This window comes from Capra hircus, chromosome 18 (genome assembly GCF_001704415.2).
Source record: "Capra hircus breed San Clemente chromosome 18, ASM170441v1, whole genome shotgun sequence".
Classification (NCBI taxonomy): domain Eukaryota; kingdom Metazoa; phylum Chordata; class Mammalia; order Artiodactyla; family Bovidae; genus Capra; species Capra hircus.
The window spans coordinates 43071633-43088997 of NC_030825.1; the positions used below are offsets into that span (position 1 = coordinate 43071633).

Consider the following 17365-nt stretch of genomic DNA (forward strand, 5'->3'; position numbering starts at 1 on the left):
AAATGTTAAATACTTCACTTCTTTCACAAGGAATGAGTACATGTGTTTCCAAATAATACTTCTCCCCCCGCCCCCCCCCCCCCACCCCATTTCATCAGAGAGCCTGAAGCTCCAGGACCTGATCTGAACAAGCTCATGTGGCAGGGCTCTCAGAACCAAGAACACGCTGTTATTTTATTTATTTTCCTTTGCCCAGCTGACTCCGTGTTTGTTCTATTACTTATTCACCTAACCATCCCAGTAGGAACCTCAGGCACGTAGCTGAGTGTTCGTGCTGCCTTACTATTTTATACAGAAAAGCAAGAGAAAATACCACCACCGCAATCTCATAGATTACCCCGGCATGGTCTTCACTAACTAATATATATGAAAGAGCCATTTCATTCCAGGCCCAGAGCAGAAACAATGGCAGGAAACGGAATGTCAAGAAAGGGGAACATTTCACCACAGGAAAACCCCTGGGAACCCCATCTTCTCTCCCAAATAGGAATCCTCACCCCTTTTCAAAAGCTCTTCCTTGGGCGGATAAGAAGTAACGACTGCATCTTAGGCAGTTCCGAGGTCTTTTAAGTGTTTCAAAATGTCTTTACCTGCAGGGAGTCCCACTGGGTAATTTGGGCCTTCTTTCCATGGGTGGCTTTCTAAGGTTTCCACAGGGTGAGGACCAAGCCTGCCTTAAGACTATGGCAAGCTGAGCCGGGAAAATCCAAAACGACTTCCAGGTAACCTTGTCTCACAAAACTCGGAGGAAAATGCATATCACTTAGATGAAACACTCAAATATCAGCTTGGCGTGGGGGTCAGTGCAGTCCTGGGTTTTCTCGCCATCGCAAAGACTTTGAACACGGTGCTCAGTCCTGGCACACGCTTGCAACACCAGAGACAGTGTGTGTTCCTCCTCCCTGTCACAGAAACCATAATCGAGGGACAGAGACGTTGAAATTCTGGTCAAAACAGACACTCACAAAATGAAAACCTCTAAGGAGTAAGCAATGCACCCTTCCTTGGGCCCCTTCTCTCTGTCTCTCTTTTATTTTGTGCATCGTTTAAACAGATGCTGGTGGGGCAGGGGGCGGTTACCCAAGAAGACATTAGATCCCAGCTGCAGCTCCAGAAAAAAACTGGTGTGCACCAACTTCTCCAAACTTGAAGACTTTCCATTCTCCCCCTGGGTTTTGTTTTCCTTTTTTAAGGGGAAGCAAATTTCAATCTGACTTCACCAGCCCTAAAGGTTGGTATTTTTTATCTGTGAATTCATAAATCTACCATAAATGACTCGCACGAACTCTCTTCCTTTGCCCTTCCCTGACGAGCCGCCACGTTTTGGAATTGCTCTGGCTGACATTAGGCAATGTGCTTTCTCAGCAGTTATTTGGAAAGGGGAGATGACAACTACAAGAATTTCTCTGCAAGGGATGAGAGGGACTATCCCCACTGCCCATCTCCAAATAGCCAGAGCTCATGGAGGACAGGCAGGTCTCCTGGTGACTCCTTGAACTCCATAAGCTACCTAACCAAGCTCCCGAGTCCCAGCCAGGCATCTGCTGGCATCGCCAGGCCTCCAGCAGCACAGCCCCTTGCAGGTCAAGGGCAGGCGCTACCCAAGAAAATGTTGAACTTCAAGGGACAACCACTACGTGGTCAGGAAACTCCCAGCCTGACTCGAGGGCTCAGAAGGCCATCAAAGGAATACCATCTCAAAGACCCAAGCAGCAACTTGAACTCAAAGTCATCCATCTCTGGGAGGTCAAGTTCTGAACAATACCCTCCTCCAGCCACCTGCCCAGGTGAGGCATCTGAGAGGGGCTCCAGTGAGTCAGGCAGGTGATTTTTCTAACCTGAGTTATTTCCCTCCGTCTCTCTCACCAAAAGGCCAGAGTGGCGGCTGTGTCGCCCCTAGCGGGCTCCCATTGTACTAAGGGAGAAGGTGGACCTCACACAGCAAGACGCAGCCCCTGGGGACTGCCATGGGATGCTCTGCGATGCCTCCCCAGTGCTGCCGTGCATGGCGCACCGAGGGCCGGACTTCCTGATGAGCTGTGCCCTGAAAACGGTGTCCCAACTTAAAAACAAAAAAAATGTGGCTTTCTTCCTTCTCAGGAATTCTAATATTCAAAGCCTTTTTTCCACCTGCTAATTTTAGAAGTCCTGCTATTCTTTGGGAGGAGAATGGTGTGAAAATCAAGCATAGTATCCAAAAATAAAAGAGTAGATCTGTTTCAGGGCGTGCAGCATATTTAACTGAAAAGCAACTCCAGATATGCCACTTTCTATCGAGTCTTTAATACGTTTTCCAATTTTTCCAGAATATTTTAGCTTCAGAAAAGGCAAGGATGAACTTCCTAATCTATGAATATTTTTGCGACTGAAATGGGCACCCAAAATTATTTCTGGATTGTGAGTGGGGATCTTTTCAGAATGTGATGCCAGGTGATCACTCAGGATGTGAGTCACTGGTGCGCTTCCCAGAGCCGCACAAGATGGATTACAAGTTTCCCTTTGGGACCTGGAGCACATTCCCAGGTGAGTGAACTGATACAGCGCTCTCTCTCTGTGGGCCCTGAAGGTGGACTTCATGGCATGCTTTGCGAGTCTCCCATCTTCACTTAAGAAAACAAAAACACAAAAAAACTTGTGATCTAAGGATTTCATTTGTTCTAGACCCACCGAAACTGCAGAGTGGCCTGTGGTTCAGTGTGCCCTCCACTCCAGTTCTCAGGTCTGAGGCTCTCCTGAATGGCCCAGCGTGACGACCAGGGGAACTTAAAGGAAGGATACCTGAAGACCCCAGCCCATGACTCCTCCAGCCAAGGAAGCCAGAGATTTGTGACAGAAAGTTAGAACTGTGTGTCAAGCCCTTCACGCAAACAATAAATATTACTTCTGCTCATAATCGGACTTTTCTCCAGCATCGTCTTTGAATGTTGAACCTTTTTCAATTAATTAAAAACTGTGCACTGCAGAGTGCATATTTTATCAGCCCTCAGCTGCTTAAGTGTCTAGAAAAGACCAGGCAGTTTTTCTTTCTTTCTTTCTTTCCTTTTTTTTTTTTCTAGGCAACCCAGAGCAAGTACTTGCAAGGGTCATATCTTTTTAATTATCTTTTCTCTCTTTGATTAATTATTCCGTCTGACAATAGCGTGTTTCTAATGCTATTCACCTGCCTTTGATGATTGACAACTTTTCTGTCTGATTCAGAGCAAACAGCTGCTGCCACAATCTCCTAGCAACCCGGGTGTGATGGATGAGCCCCCAAGATGGATGGCTGCAATAAATCATGTCTCCAGCCATAAAACTGAGAAAAGGGGATAAGAAGAAAAGCGAACAGAAAACAAAACAAGGTTTCTTCCCGTGAGTGCACTCAGTTCCTTACCAATTACACCTGAAATGGACTTTGCACCTCTTAATAGAAAAGTTTTTCTAATCAGTAAAAATGGGACGATGCCATTTGTATCAAAGGTGTTTACAATTGTTCCTGCAAACTAGCACTTGTATTCCAATTACCTCCAACACTGCCCAAGTGCAAGGGCAGAGGATCAAAGTTTTGCTTTCTTCCTTGAAGTCTCGGCAAGAAACAATATCATCTTTCTATAGTTAGATGTGATTCCAGACACCAACAAAGGCTATATATCTGATTCCACCCGATTTTTGGCAGCAGCTGGACAACACCAAAAGTGACTCCTAAGTCAGCCTGTGCACAGTGTCAGGCTGCTAATAAAGTTATTTCAAAATAAACAGACACACACACACACACACACACACACATAAAGTTGCCTGGAGTTGGTGAGTGAATACACCACATTCTCATTTCTTTCCTGTTCACCGGAAATGCAGGCTTTTTAACACCTCAGGGAAAAGTTTGTCCAAGAAGCAGCAAGATATGAACATTCAGCCCTTCCACGAATTCTCGATTCTCATTTCTTTAGATAAAAAACGACCCCGGTCTAACTTTCTGTCCCATCATTTTTTAAAATTAATGTCCACACGATAAGTCATACAAGAAGCCCTAAATTTAATTAGCAGACCCAAATAAAGTCACATATTTAATAGAATGCCTGACAATTAAATTTGCTCTATCGGGGCTCTCCTCCTGGAGGAGTCGAGCAGGAAGGCCAGCAGTTTCTGTTTCCCTTTTTCCACAGGGAAGCCGGCAGCAGGCCTCTAAAGCTGGACGGGGAATGGCTGGGTTATTGATGCTTCCCAGCAGCTGGGGGCCCGGGAGAGCCAGCCTGCGTCCCTAAGTCCTTCCAGTAGGTGGGGGTGTCCTGGAGCAGAGCTCAGGGTGCAAAAGAACCAGGAGGGATTAACTGTCTGGGCCTGCAAACAGCTGTCCACATCAGTCCTGCGAGGGTGGGGGGCGGGGTCTGCAGGGGGCCTATGGAGGGTGACCCAGTGCAGACACCAAAGGGGGGAGGCTGCTGGGAGCAGGGGTAGGGCTAGATCATTTATCTGAAATATTCCTGGGACGTGGAAGTCTATGTTTCTTCATTCTCACACAGCTAACCAAGCCAACCGGTAATTTTTTTTTTTTTGAATAGTTATATTGTGCTAAGCTTTGTGGATACAGATTTTTTTTTTTTCAAGCATGTCACAGAGTTTAAAAAAAATCAGACAAGGGTCCTGGCTTCGGCAACTACGGCTCTGTTTATATTTTAATGTTTCGTACGTGACTGCCTCTGTCAGGGAATAGAGAGGGAGAGAGAAAGAAGTTGCCTGTTAGTGTAAATCACAGATACTTCATTTTCCCCAGTGTCCTTGGAAATTATTCAAAATTAAACCATCCCTCCTTTACGGGAGGGGGGTGTCTTCTGTACTGTAAATGGGAGGGACAGCATCTGGTCAGCAGCAATGATAACCCAAGGCCAATCGATGGAAACACACACACACAGGCCCCTACCCAGCCCCGGCTCGTCCAACTCTCAAGTTACAGGTTTACACGGCAAGTCTAAATAATATTCAAAATGATAAATGGCACCCTAAGCCCGGCATCCACCATCAATCTTTTTTTAAGGAACATCCATCTTCAATAACGCATGTTTGAATCATGTGAAGCCAGGAGCTCTGAGATTCATTTATACCACCCCTCACAAGCCAGGGCGGCTGAATGATACCTGTCAGCTCTGCTTGCCTTTTTTTTTTTTTTCCCCTTGACTACTAAAGGGGAGGGGGGTGGAAAGAGAAAAGGAATGCGGGGGGTGGGGGGAGTCAGAAGAGCCTCAGAGGCTGAGCAGTGTGGTTTAGCAGATAATATTAAAGAACATAACCTCGGCGGTGCCTCTGCCAATCTCGTGCCCGCCACGCCACACACCCAACCATCCATACGAAGCAGGTTCCCCTCCCCTCACCCCTGCGTCTCCTCCCTCTCCCTTCGCCAAATCAGCAGTGCTCTCTCTGCAAGCCAGCGGTACTGCTACTGCGTACAGTGCATCACACGGACCAGGCTTCCCTCCCCTCCCCGGTGTCTGGCTGGGGCCCATATGATAAATGACATATGTCATTCTGTCAGGAGGGAAGGGTGGGTCAGTGATGTATGACTCCGCTGAAAAGGAAATCGACTCTTTGGCATGGCGCAGCTCTTCACCGGGATCTAGTTTCAGAACTCTGAAATGAATTCTCCGACGTTTCAAGTGCATACTTAGGGCAGGCTGATGGGAGGCCTGGGGAAATCACACTTTATCCTCCCCCTGCCCTTCCGATGGCAAGGGAAGAAAAAAAAAAAAAAAACAGTTCTGCCACTGGATACCTGCAAAAGGCCACGCGCGTGTCAAAGTCCCCAGCAGTCACACACCACGGGTTATTAAAAAATGTGACTTTGGGGAAAAAAAAAAAGGAAAAGAAATGAAGCGGAGTAAGGTTAGTCCTTTTATTTATTTATTTTTTCATGGCAAAGGGCTGACACAAAAGCAAGATAAAAATTAGCATGTTTGAAGTAATCGTCCGCAGCCTGACATCTGCATAGTAAATTTTAAAGGAAAAAAATGTGTCAGACAGCCCAGAGCCGCTTCGCCCTCCCCCCTTTCATTAGCTCACTGCCAGGGTGGCACTGCTGAACCTCATTACGGCAAGAGGATTTATGAAGCTGAACCCAATGGCAAAGAAAAGGCATCTGTCAATAATTGTAGGGAGCTGCACTCACAGCTTTGAAATCTCATTAAGTATGCAGTTATCAGGCATAAAGATCAAAAACATTACTCAACTCCGACAGAATCTTATGGAGGAACATTAATTAGCAACAGGCCTACAGTACAAAAAAAAAAAAAAAAAACACACAGACTTCCTCTCACACCTGCCCAACCCACAAACCTAAAGCAACACTCCCCCTCCCGCCCGAAAAAAAATAATTCCCGGCATCTGAGGCTGATCAAGAACATGAAACAAGAGAGACACACACAGAAAGGAGGAGAGGGAGGGAAGGGGTGGGCGGCGGGCAGGGAGGGAGGGGAGGGCGGGGAAATTCGGTTGAGAAAGGCTTGGCGGTGAGGAGAGAAAAGGAAGAAGCTGTCAAACTTGAGAAGGATGTCAGCGCTGGCCCTGATTACAGGGGCCTATGGAGCTCTCAGACCTTTTATCATCCTCGCCATCAAAACCAGCTGGGAGTCACCGCAGGAGAGCTGATGGCTAGCCCACTGCAGCCCAGGTCCACGCCGCGACCCCAGACCCTGTCCTCGGCCCCTGCTCACCTTGGCAGGCCGGAATGCTAGGCCCGATGCCCAGGAGACAGGCCCCGTCCGGTGGCCTTCGGCAGCACCCCTACTTCCCTGCCTGGACCAGACCTGCTCCGCAGGCCTCGGGCACAGGCTAGGGAACCACTGCTGTCACTGAATCTCAGCGCCGTCTGCAAACACCTTTCTCTTCCTCCAGAGAAGAAAAGGATCTGCTTCTCACACATCCACTCTGGCTTATTTTATTTCTGCGTATGCTGATTTACAGACTCAGTCTCTTACAACACACCGAAAAACAAAATATAAATGCAGAGAATTCACATTCAGGCCGTCAGGCCAACATCGGGGCAGGACACCTCTTGACCTTCGTAGCACACAGGACAGAGCGCAGCTGACGATGAGGTCAAATGTCCCTGCTAGGGTGACTCCAGGTTATCCACAGGGGGAAAATTAAACAACAGGGTTCCTCTCCCACCACAGCCTCCACCTCCTGCAAGAACAATTCGCTCATGTTTGGAAACATTCCACAAGAATTGTGTGCTCAGGGTGTCAGGCAAACTTACGTCCTATGGCGGCTTGATCCAGGGCAGGTACATGGATATGTGTGTGTGTGTGCGCGCGTGTGTGTGTGTGGTGGGGTGTGGGGGATGGTAGGAAGTGGAAATGTCAAAAGATCACGTTTCGGTCCAACAGGCAACGTTGGCCAACTCTGTGGTGGGATGTGCAACAGTCAGGCACAGTCCTCAGATGCCCCGTGAAAGGTGTATCACAGCAGCAGTAGTAATAATAATAAAGCATGTGTTCTGTGCTAATTTCCCTGACTGCACTGTTACAGAAAGGTGGCTTTTTCTGGTTACCCATAAGCACATGCTCCTATATTCTCTGTCTCTCTCTCCCTCTCTCACACACGTGCACACACACACAAGCATGGCACTTCCCATAATCCCACACCGTGAGGATAAGAAAAGCTATAGACCACCACCTGCTCTGACCTGAAATCTCTACTATCACTCTTCTCGGAGCTCTTCTTCCATTCCCACGTCTCTTACTTCATGCCATAGGCCCTCCTACGTGTTCACCTCTCACCTCTCCAGAAGTTCATGGTCACCTTGTCTTCATCAGCCGCATCTTTAAGGAAAGGGGAATTAAGATTCCTAGGCAATCAGCCTGGAGACCCCTTCAAGCCAAGGCCCATCCTCTCCAATCACTGACTTTCCTTTGGAATATCAATGAACACATCTCAGATCAATTGTCACCTATGACCAAAAAGAGTTGAGAACACTGGTCTATAAACCAGACTTGATGAGAAGGAATTTTAGCAGGAGTGTTACAATAAGGTGTTTATATTTTTTATGTGCTTACCATATTACCTTTATTATGTGTAACATCAAAGTGATTATAGCAATTACATCTAACAGAATTAATTACAGAACTTCCCATCATCCTGGGATACATAATGCATTAGAGGTAAGGCAAAAAAAAGAAAACATCTTGATTGTAGTAACTAACTATTGTTGGTGTGTATTTTCCCCGGCAGCAATGCCAAACCAACAGCAGCTTTCAGGACGATGGAGAGGAAGAGTTTTAATTGGAAAATGAGGTATATTTTCTTTAAATTAAGTAACGCTTTTGCCTAATAATATGTTGGTGCTTTTGGACATGTAAAACTAATTTCATTTTTTAAGTATAAATCTTTAAAAGGTGCTGGTTAATCCACCCAACCAATGTTACTACATAAAGGAGAAAGCACATGGGTGAAAGACTTACAAGTCTTTACGTATGCAAAATAAATTCACTCAAGGCTTCATTAATATTAATTTAAATTCAAAACCCATTTACATTAAATTGTTCATTAAAAATTGCCTATTTTATGCAACATGCATTTCTCAAAGAACTCAGAGGAAACTGAATACATAGGACTAGATTTAATGATGGGGATAGAAAATCAAAAGTAAATGAATTGGAGTCATTTCATGTATATTACCAAACAGCCCTTTACTCTCCAAGGGATGGGTTCCAGTTTGGGGGACAAACAGGCTTTCAGAAGAGTTTGCTTTCTGCTACTATAAACTTGCAAACCTGACCTTCTGGTCTACCCAACAGAAAGACGAAAAGAAGAGACACTGGTGGAGTGGAAACCAGACTGGGGAAGGTAGCAGGTACCACCGAGAATCCCACCGGGACTCAGAGCATTGGCAGTTAGGCTTGCTCCCTAAAAAGGTACACGAATGAGCATTTGCTAGTACCCATCTTGGCCCGGAATTAATAGCTTCTCTCTCCCCATTCACTCCACCCCCTGCAATCCTTTACTCCCAAAGCAAGGGAATCAGGAAGATGATGACAAGGAGTTGGTAAGTTCCTTGCTTTGGCTCCCACCCCTCGAAGATAATCTGAACTTACACTGTTTCCCCAACAGCTGTTCTGGATGAAGAAAACACAGTCATAATTAATAACATGTGTCCTGACAGTATGAATTAATAATTTATCATCAAGCCCAAACAAATTTAAATTATTTTTCATGAGCCACACCTTAGCACATTTGAGAAAATAAGGTAAGCAGAGGGTCAAAAAGTCCAGGTAACATGACCTTTAGAGAAATGCTTCCCCCGCCCCCTATGTTTCTTGGGCCACTCTTGTTGAAATACTAAAATAATTTACAAAATTGAAAGTAATTAAGCCCAAGAATCTAAGTGCTGATCAAATCAAGTGTATGTGCTCAAAATGTCTTCTTTTTTAAATGGGGCTTATAAAATATTCAATATTTGGTCAAGGACACTATGTAATCTTTCTAATAAAGATTCCTAAATGTAGAGTATGACAGTTGTTCAGGCAAGTGGTCATAAGAAGATTATGTTCCATTACTGGTGTTTTTTCTCAGCTTCCAAAACTGCATAGCATCTTTCTAGTCACAAACAGTAACCTGAATTTTTACACCCATGTCTAACATAAATGTTTACAAATGTTGAAAAATTAGAGAAAGCTACCAAATCTATGTATCCATTCCTTACAATTCAGGTATAAGACTCCAGAAAGAAAGAAAGAAAAAAAACATATTCATAACCATTGTTTAGTAGGATTTGAAAATTAATTTAATGACTAACTGCAAATACTGGAAACTAGAATTAATCTGTCTGAATTTTTTTTTAAGGCTTACAGACATTTAAATGCATGTATCAGGACACTTTATCAACCTAACATAAAATTGTCATCTTATCTTATTATATGACTATTTTATGCATGTGTCAAAAGAATTTAAAAATGACTGCCTGTCTATTGAGTCTAATTACAAGTGCACATTATCTGTCTCGATGTACCAGTCCATATCATTGTTACCAAATACAATATATTGTATTCACCTTTCATTTTTTACCTTTTGACAGAGAAACCGCAATTTGGAACATAAGTAGAACACACACACACACACACACACACACACAGTGAACACCTGAGAAGGTCCAGCGTGATACCACCGCTATGTTCTGTCCTGTTTCCCAGACAGGCTGCGGGGTGAGGCTACAGGGGTGTTACAAAACAGCTTCTCTGAAAGGCCTCCCAACCTGGGCTGGCTGCAGACAAACAGGGAAAGTAGACACACACCCTACTTTTTTTTTTTTTTTTTACTACAAGACTAAAGCTATTTTTATAGTTTGTCCAGTGATAGGCAGGAATAAAAATGGGCCAGCAGGAAAGCCTCACAAACTGTGCTCGGCATAACTGGCCTGCTCCTGTTATTAAAGATGGCTGTGGGGCACCCATCCGAACCAGGACTCCCGTCCTCTCCCCGATCCTTCCCTGCCTGCATCCGCAGCCCTAGCCCCAGCCTGGCTCTGCCAGATGCCAGGAAAAAGGAAAGATGCCACTTCGCCCTCTAGAAGGTGATCCTTCCCCTTCCAGAATCCCAGAAGTGGAGGGCGGGGAAACAGAGGTTTTCATTCTGGGAACTCACCTGGGTTTCACGGCATTTCCCCTGGCCCTGAGCAGTCACCTTTCATTCTAATCACTTTACAAAACAATCTTTAGTTTAAAAAAAAAAAAAAAAAAAGAGGGAAAATGCAGACTTGTGAGGCAATTTGGGGAATAACTGCTGATACATCAGTTATTGACTACCTGGCTCTCGCTTACGAGCGCGCTCAAGGCAAAACTGAGAACAAAATGACAACATCAACCGCTCACAATCAAGGGTGGCCCTGGAGAGCACTGAAGCTCTAACTGACAGTTGTCAAGATAATGGGGGCACAGCAGCCAATTCTGGAAGCTTCTCTCCCCTACGTGGACGTCCAGGGGAATGGCCTTGGCTCCCGCCCTCTTTGTTTCTCTCCTTCAGCTTCTCAGTTTCTCTTTTTTAAAATTTACATTGTTCCTTTCGTTTTGTAGGAAAAGGGGGAAGGAAGAACCACAGAGTGACCAAAAACAGTCATTTTGCCACCTCGCTACCGGGTAGAATGTCTGTCCAAAGGGGAGATGGGTGGCAGGCTTTTGAGAGCAAATGAATTCCCAAAGCTGAGGCCGAAATGCCTTCCTGAATGATCCATGTGCTTCCAAGAGGGAAAAGCTCCTCTCCGGAGCTGCCTGATATGTGGACGAGACTTAGGAAGGTTAGGATGGTGGTACGTGGCCCTCGCCACGTGTGCCGTCTTCTAGCTCGTCCATGTCTACCCACAAATAAAACCCCCAGGCCTTGCCACCACAAGCTCAACCTATTCCTTGGGGACCCACAGTGATCTGTTACTCCAGCAGGTCCTAAGGGGTCCAAACCACTTTGACAAAAGTCAAGATGCCTGAAGGTTTATCTTTGCAATACAACTACCTAACAACTCCATGGACGGTTTTTCTCTTTCACCAAATAAGACTCAAAAGGTCAATGACAAGTTGTTGTTTGTTGGATTTTCTTTCCTTTTCTTTTTCTTTTTTTTGGCCAGGGGCGGGAGGAGTTTAGGCAAGGGCTTATTAAGATTTTACACTTCCTTCCAGAGAATGAACAGGAAAGAATAAAACGTGATCTGCTATTAAGTACTGCTTGAACTTCTTTTCTGCCATTTTCAAAAAAACATACTTACTGAAAAACAAACGCTACACCTAGGAGAGAGAGGAAATGGTCGTTTTACCTGAAGGACACTGGCCTCTGTCACCCTGCTGCTCTCTGAGCTTCTAAGGGTAACGACATTTGTCCAGCACAAATGTATAGCCCTTTGAAATTACATGCCTGGAGAAAGGAAACTCCTGCCCAGGTTTCTCCTTGGCAGGTGAAGAAATTTCTCTCTTCCCTTTGAGAAAAGACACTCAGCCATGCATAATTTCTATCAAAAAGAGAAAATCCTGAAGTGCAGAAATACGTCTTTTCAGGGATTCTTGGAGCCTGCCTTGGCCTTCTGGAGAGCAGCACTACATTTGGCCTAGATGCAAAAACTGTGTGCACCTGGGTGCTACGTCCGCACACTTCCCCCAGCTCCCAGCCCTTTGTGGTTGTTATTCTACCCCAGACCATTAAAAGGGCCCTAATTCCTATGACATGATTATCCAGGTACCAAAGCCCATTTGTCACCTGCAGCAGAAAATTGAGTTAATGCACAACTAAAGGCAGCCAGGACTGTGTAATATCAACTTGATTACATCAAACTAGCTGCAAACCTAATTCTGCGGGATGACACTGCGTCGAGCTTGTCATCTCCAATCATTAAAGCTGTCAGGAATCCATCAGGTTTACAGCTAATTAGGTGAACACTAATGAAGCTGGCAAAACAACTTTTCTTTTTTTATGGCTGAGCGGACCTTTCAGTGTGGAGGGGGGGAAAAAAATTCTTGAGTCTTCTCAAGGTTGCTGGGACTGGATTTCCAGTTACCAATCAGCAGACATCTTTCTTTTTCCCACTCTCTTTCTCTATCAGTACAAAGCGATCAATTTGTCATCACTCCCAGTATGCCACAAAAGCAGGCATGAACCTTATAACTTGCAGCTGTGAGAACTGAAAAAGGAGGAAAAAATAAAAGAAAAATGGGAAGTTTTTTGGCCCATCCAAACAAACAAACAAACTCACACAGCACACATACTGGCCTGTACATACTTATCACCAGCCTGGATGTGGAAGGTTTTTTTTTTTTTTATTCCTCCACTCTCCTTAAATAAGTAGCCCTTCAGACATTCCCCACCCCCTCCTCCACACGTCCATTAGGCAGAGGCATTCTGATAAAGTAAATCCAAAACCAGGGTATGGGAAAGAAAAAAAGCACTCACGCTGCCAACTTCTGATTGACCATTAAGCTATTGATGAATGTGCCTGTCAGGAGAGAGACAATTAAATCAAATATGAAACAAAGTCGTTTTGACGGGTCATTTTGATAGAGCAAAACCATTCTTCCAGCTCCTATTAGTCGTGCAGTCAAGTTTTTATATAATGAACATTTCTTAACTGACCTGAGATTTCCTGGCTGGCATTTTTTAAAGGTGCAAAAAGGTTAGTGAACAGGTTGCTTTTAAAAAAAATAAAACCAACAGCATATTTCCTCCTCCTCCTCTAATATTTTTAGCAGAAAGTTATCAAATAAGAGTCTCAGATTGGCAAGGTGGAAGAGAAAGATGAAGCAACGGCGGAGAGGGCTCTAAACCAAATGTAAAGATGTAATCACATATGGTTCATTTGATTGAGGCAGAGAGATACCTTCAAATGTGCATCCAAAAAGGAAAGGAAAAAAAAATTTCAAAGACTGGAAGCAGCCCAAGACACTCCTACTGTCCAACTTTGTAAAGGAGTCCTCCAAACTTTGAGAGTTTATTTTGAGTAGATAAGCTCATTGCTTGAGCTTGGAATTTAAAGTAGAAGATGGGATGGGCAAAAAAGCACCACCCAGAAGGTGACTTGAGAGGTGGCACCCTCCCTACAACCACGACTGTGATTTTCAAACTTTCTAAATTTAGGTAACTCTGAGGACAGACAGCAAAATCGGCAACATATGCCCCAAACCAAGTCTGTTTTCTTCTACAATTTCCTTAGGACACTAACAGGACAGTACATTTCTGGAAGAAGAAAGAACAGCGTTCTCTCTGTGACCCTGCGTGAGAAGGCTCAAGTTCAGAGTGCAACCAGCGTGTGAGCTCCACTGGCAATGCCCGCTGAAGCCATGGAAGTGACCATTACCACCATCCCCACTGCTACTACAGGCACTCACCGGTGGCATGGTTACAATGCCTTCATCCAAGAAGGGCGCCAGGCAAAGCCCTGACCCTTCTCCCTGTCCTCCCTTCTTCCACAAAAAGAACAGAAAAGAAAGGAAGAGAAGAAGAAAAGAAATGAACCTCCACTTAACCCTCCCCTTCAGGCAGCATCTGAACCTCTGCACATCTGAGTGTTACTCATATCAAAATACATCCCGTCCATATGTGGTCCTCTCAGCAGTCCGCCCCAAATCCCAGAAGTTGCACTGACAGGGCCCGAGTGACGTCACAGAGCTTGGCCTCACCATTTCGAGTGATTTATTGATGTTTATTGGGAATGAATAGATCAAAGGCAGCAGCATGACGGGCGATCAATCAGTCATCAAATCAAGGGTGGCAAAGGGCCAGAAACCCTTCTTCCAAGCAACATGCCCCCAACTGACATTATTGCAAAATAATGTTATGTGTGTGGGGTTTTGTTTTGCTTTCAATGATGCTTTTTCCAGAAAAGAAAATAACAACAACAAAAAAAAATCGTCTCAGTCTTAACAGGAGTTGACACTCCTGGAAAGAAAAGAAAAAAGAAAAAAAAAGGAGCGGGGTCGAGGGTGGGGGGCGGCGAAGAAAGTACTCAGATACGTCCCAGAACTAAGTGCCAGGAGGAAATGAGGGTGGGAGAAGCAGTAGAAGGAGAAGGTGGGGGTGAGCGAAAACAAACCAGGGTAAAGAGAACGCCAGCATCTAACAGCGACTTGACAGTCATCTGACAATACCCAGACCCTGTGCGCTCTGGTTTCCACCGCTGTGCCCGGTTTGGGCCCAATAAATGAAGAATCAATCGGATTAGCAGTAAGGTGGCCAAAGGGACCCGCTCGCTCACTCGTTCGCTCTCTTTCGCTCGGCAGACACCGGGCAGTCCCCCGCCGGCCGGCCGCGGGAGGACACAGAAGGTGTCCCGGGCAACTCAGGTGACCCCGCCCGCCCCCCACAGAAAGAGACAGAAGAGGGCTCCTTCCCACCCCCTCGGCGGCCAGGCGGGGAGCAGAGGAGGCAGGGACTCAGCCTCGCTCAGTTCGCCGCGGGCGAGCGCGGTTCCCGAAGTGGGTGCGAGCGGGAAGGGGGGCAGGGGGGCGGCGGCAGAGCGCAGCGGGGCGTCCGGGGGGCGCCGGTCCGCGAGGCGGGCGCACGCACCAGACAGGAGAGCGGTGAGAAAGCCCGGCGCCCCGGAGTTACTCTGCGTGGCCAGAGCGAGAGGGGCGAGGAGCGGGGCAAGGAGCGGGGTCGCCGCCGGCTGGAGACGCGGGGCGAGGAGAGGAAGAGGAGGCGGAGAAGAGGAGGAAGGGGAAGCGGCTCGTACCTGCTGCGCGCCGGGGCGCCTGCTGCTTCCTCCTCGGCATGATGCTCCTCCGGCGACTGCCACTGCCGCCGCCGCCGCCGCCGCCGCCGCCGCCGCTGCCGGGCTGAGAGGGAGGGAGGGAGGGGCGGCGGGCCCGCGGGGGGCGAGGCGGGCCGGCTCTCAGCCTCCCCCCCGGAGAGCGGCCGCCCGCAGGATGCTGCTGCGCCCCGGCTCTCCGCGTCCCCCCCGCTCCGCGCTCCGCCGCGATCCCCGAACGTGCGGAGGGAAGAAGGAGGGCGGGCGAGGGAGGCGCGGGGAGGGAGGAGCGCGGGGGGAGGAGGAGGCAGAGGAGGAGGAGGTGGTGAAGGAGGAGGAGGAGGACCGCGCTGCCGGCGGAATGGGAAGTTTGACAAATCGCTCCAGAGGCCGGAGGAGGAGGGGCGGGGAGGAGCGGCAGCCCTGCCCCCCCACCCCCCGCCCCGTCCCCAGACGAGGTGCGCGGGGTTCGGGGCCGGGGGGCGGGGAGCGGGGGGAGAAGGCGGGCAGAGGGGTGGGAGGAGGAGCACCGGAGCGGCCCCGGCCGGTGAAGCCCGGGTCCCCGCCCCCGGGCAAGAGGGTCACGGCATCGGTGGGGGCGCTCAGCCGCCGCCGCCGCCGCGGCCCGGGGCTCAGCGGTCCAGTCTTCTGCCCGCGGCGCGGCTGGAGCGGCGGCGTCGGCAACAGGCAAGCTTAAAGGAAAAGGAGATGATCGTGTCACTCGCCCGCCCGCGGGGGCGCCGCGCCCCCGCTCCCGGCCCCGAGCCTGTCTAGGACCCCCGCCCAGTCCTGGGAGGGGGTGCCGCCCCTCCGCCTCCGCCCCTTGCGCGCACGCAGGGGCGCGGCGCCGGCTCGGCCGAGCCTGTCCCGGGGCACTAGCTACTCCCGCCTGCCCCTCTTCCCCACCCGGCCTCGCCCCCTGGCTATTCCCCGCTGCCGCTCCCGGGCCGTACTCCTTTCCACATCCCGCGTCCAAAGCCCCCAGCTCAGACCCCGGGCCTGGGCCCGCGCACCCCGGGGATGCCAGGGCCCGCGGGCGGGCGCCGGCGCCCTCAGGGGAGGAGGCGGGCGCGGGTTGGAGCGGGTGGGGGCTGCTCTCAGACCCCGCGCGCCTCCCGAGCTCCTCCCCCGGGACCCGCCGCCGCCACTTCCCCCAATTTTTTTTTTTTTTCCCGGGCAAACTTTCCCGGGCCCGTCCCAGGGGTCGGCGAGGGAGGGGGTGCCTCTTAAGTTTCCTCTCCAGACTGGGAAGATCACGGTACCTCCACCCCGCCCCTCGCCCCGTAGGCGCCGGACCGCGCCCCCCACCACGGGCTCTGGCAGATCCGAGGGCGGGACGGGGGCGGGGGCAGGAGCTCAGACTCTCAGACCCATCCCCCGCCCCGGGGCGCCCCGAGAGGGGCTACCGCGCCCAGCGCCTGGCCTTCCGGCAGTATTGGGCAAAAAGAATTGATTATTGATTGGGTGATTGGGGTCGCCGAGGCTCGGGCCAGCCCGGCGGATCGTGGAGAGGAGGAGCTGGCAGGGCTGAGTTGGCGGCGGGGCAAAGAAGGCTCACTTACTGGCGGCCGCGAGGGCGCGGGTGGGCCGGAGCTCAATGGGACGACCCCAGGGGCAGCGGCGGCTGAGCGGGAGCCGGAGCCGGAGCGGCGCGGGCGGCGGCGCATCGATGCGCTGCGGGCTCGATTGCGTCTCCCTGGGCCAGCTCTTGGGCCGGGAATGGGGCGGCAGCAGCGGGGCCGGCTCCGGGCGCTGCCGGGCGGCGGTGGCGGGAGTGCGGGGGCGGCCGCCAGGCCCACGGCCCCTTAGGCGGTGCTGCTTCTGGGCGCGCCGCTGGTGCCCAGGGAGTCCCCTGTGCGCCGCGTGCGAGAGTCCGAGCGAGGGCCGAAGCCCCGCGCCCTGGGACTGACTGCCTGAGCGCTCTCGGAGCTGCAAACCCCGGCCTTCTTCCGTCTTTCCCTACCAACCCCCCCCCCCCTTATGTTTCTTTTTTGGTCTCTTTCTCCCTCTTCTTCTGCCCCCTCTTTTCTTTATTTTTTCCTTGTGATTGTTTTTTGCAAGTTTGTTTTAAAAGTTCACAGGCATACTTTCTTTTCTTTTAGACCAGGAGACCTCGATCTCACCCTGACGGTAAGATCAAAAGTCTCCGCTCGCCCCCAGCCTGAGGGCTTGGGCTCAGTC

At 49.4% G+C, this 17365-nt stretch overlaps 1 protein-coding gene across 2 annotated transcripts in view; it reads right to left on the reverse strand.

Annotated features, from left to right (window-relative positions):
* TSHZ3 (teashirt zinc finger homeobox 3) overlaps window positions 1-15666 on the reverse strand; it is a 67936-nt gene extending 52270 nt beyond the window's left edge. Inside the window, exons 1-2 of one of the 2 annotated variants that reach the window (XR_001919476.1) lie at window positions 15170-15294; window positions 6767-7790 (exon numbers count right to left, since the gene is read on the reverse strand). Coding sequence is in view for 1 of the 2 variants with exons in the window: in XM_018062254.1 (XP_017917743.1) it covers window positions 15170-15209 (40 nt within the window). In the remaining variant the exon portion in view is untranslated. Of the gene's footprint in view, window positions 1-6766; window positions 7791-15169 lie in introns of those variants that run through there. The other variant, XM_018062254.1, reaches the window with a different exon arrangement.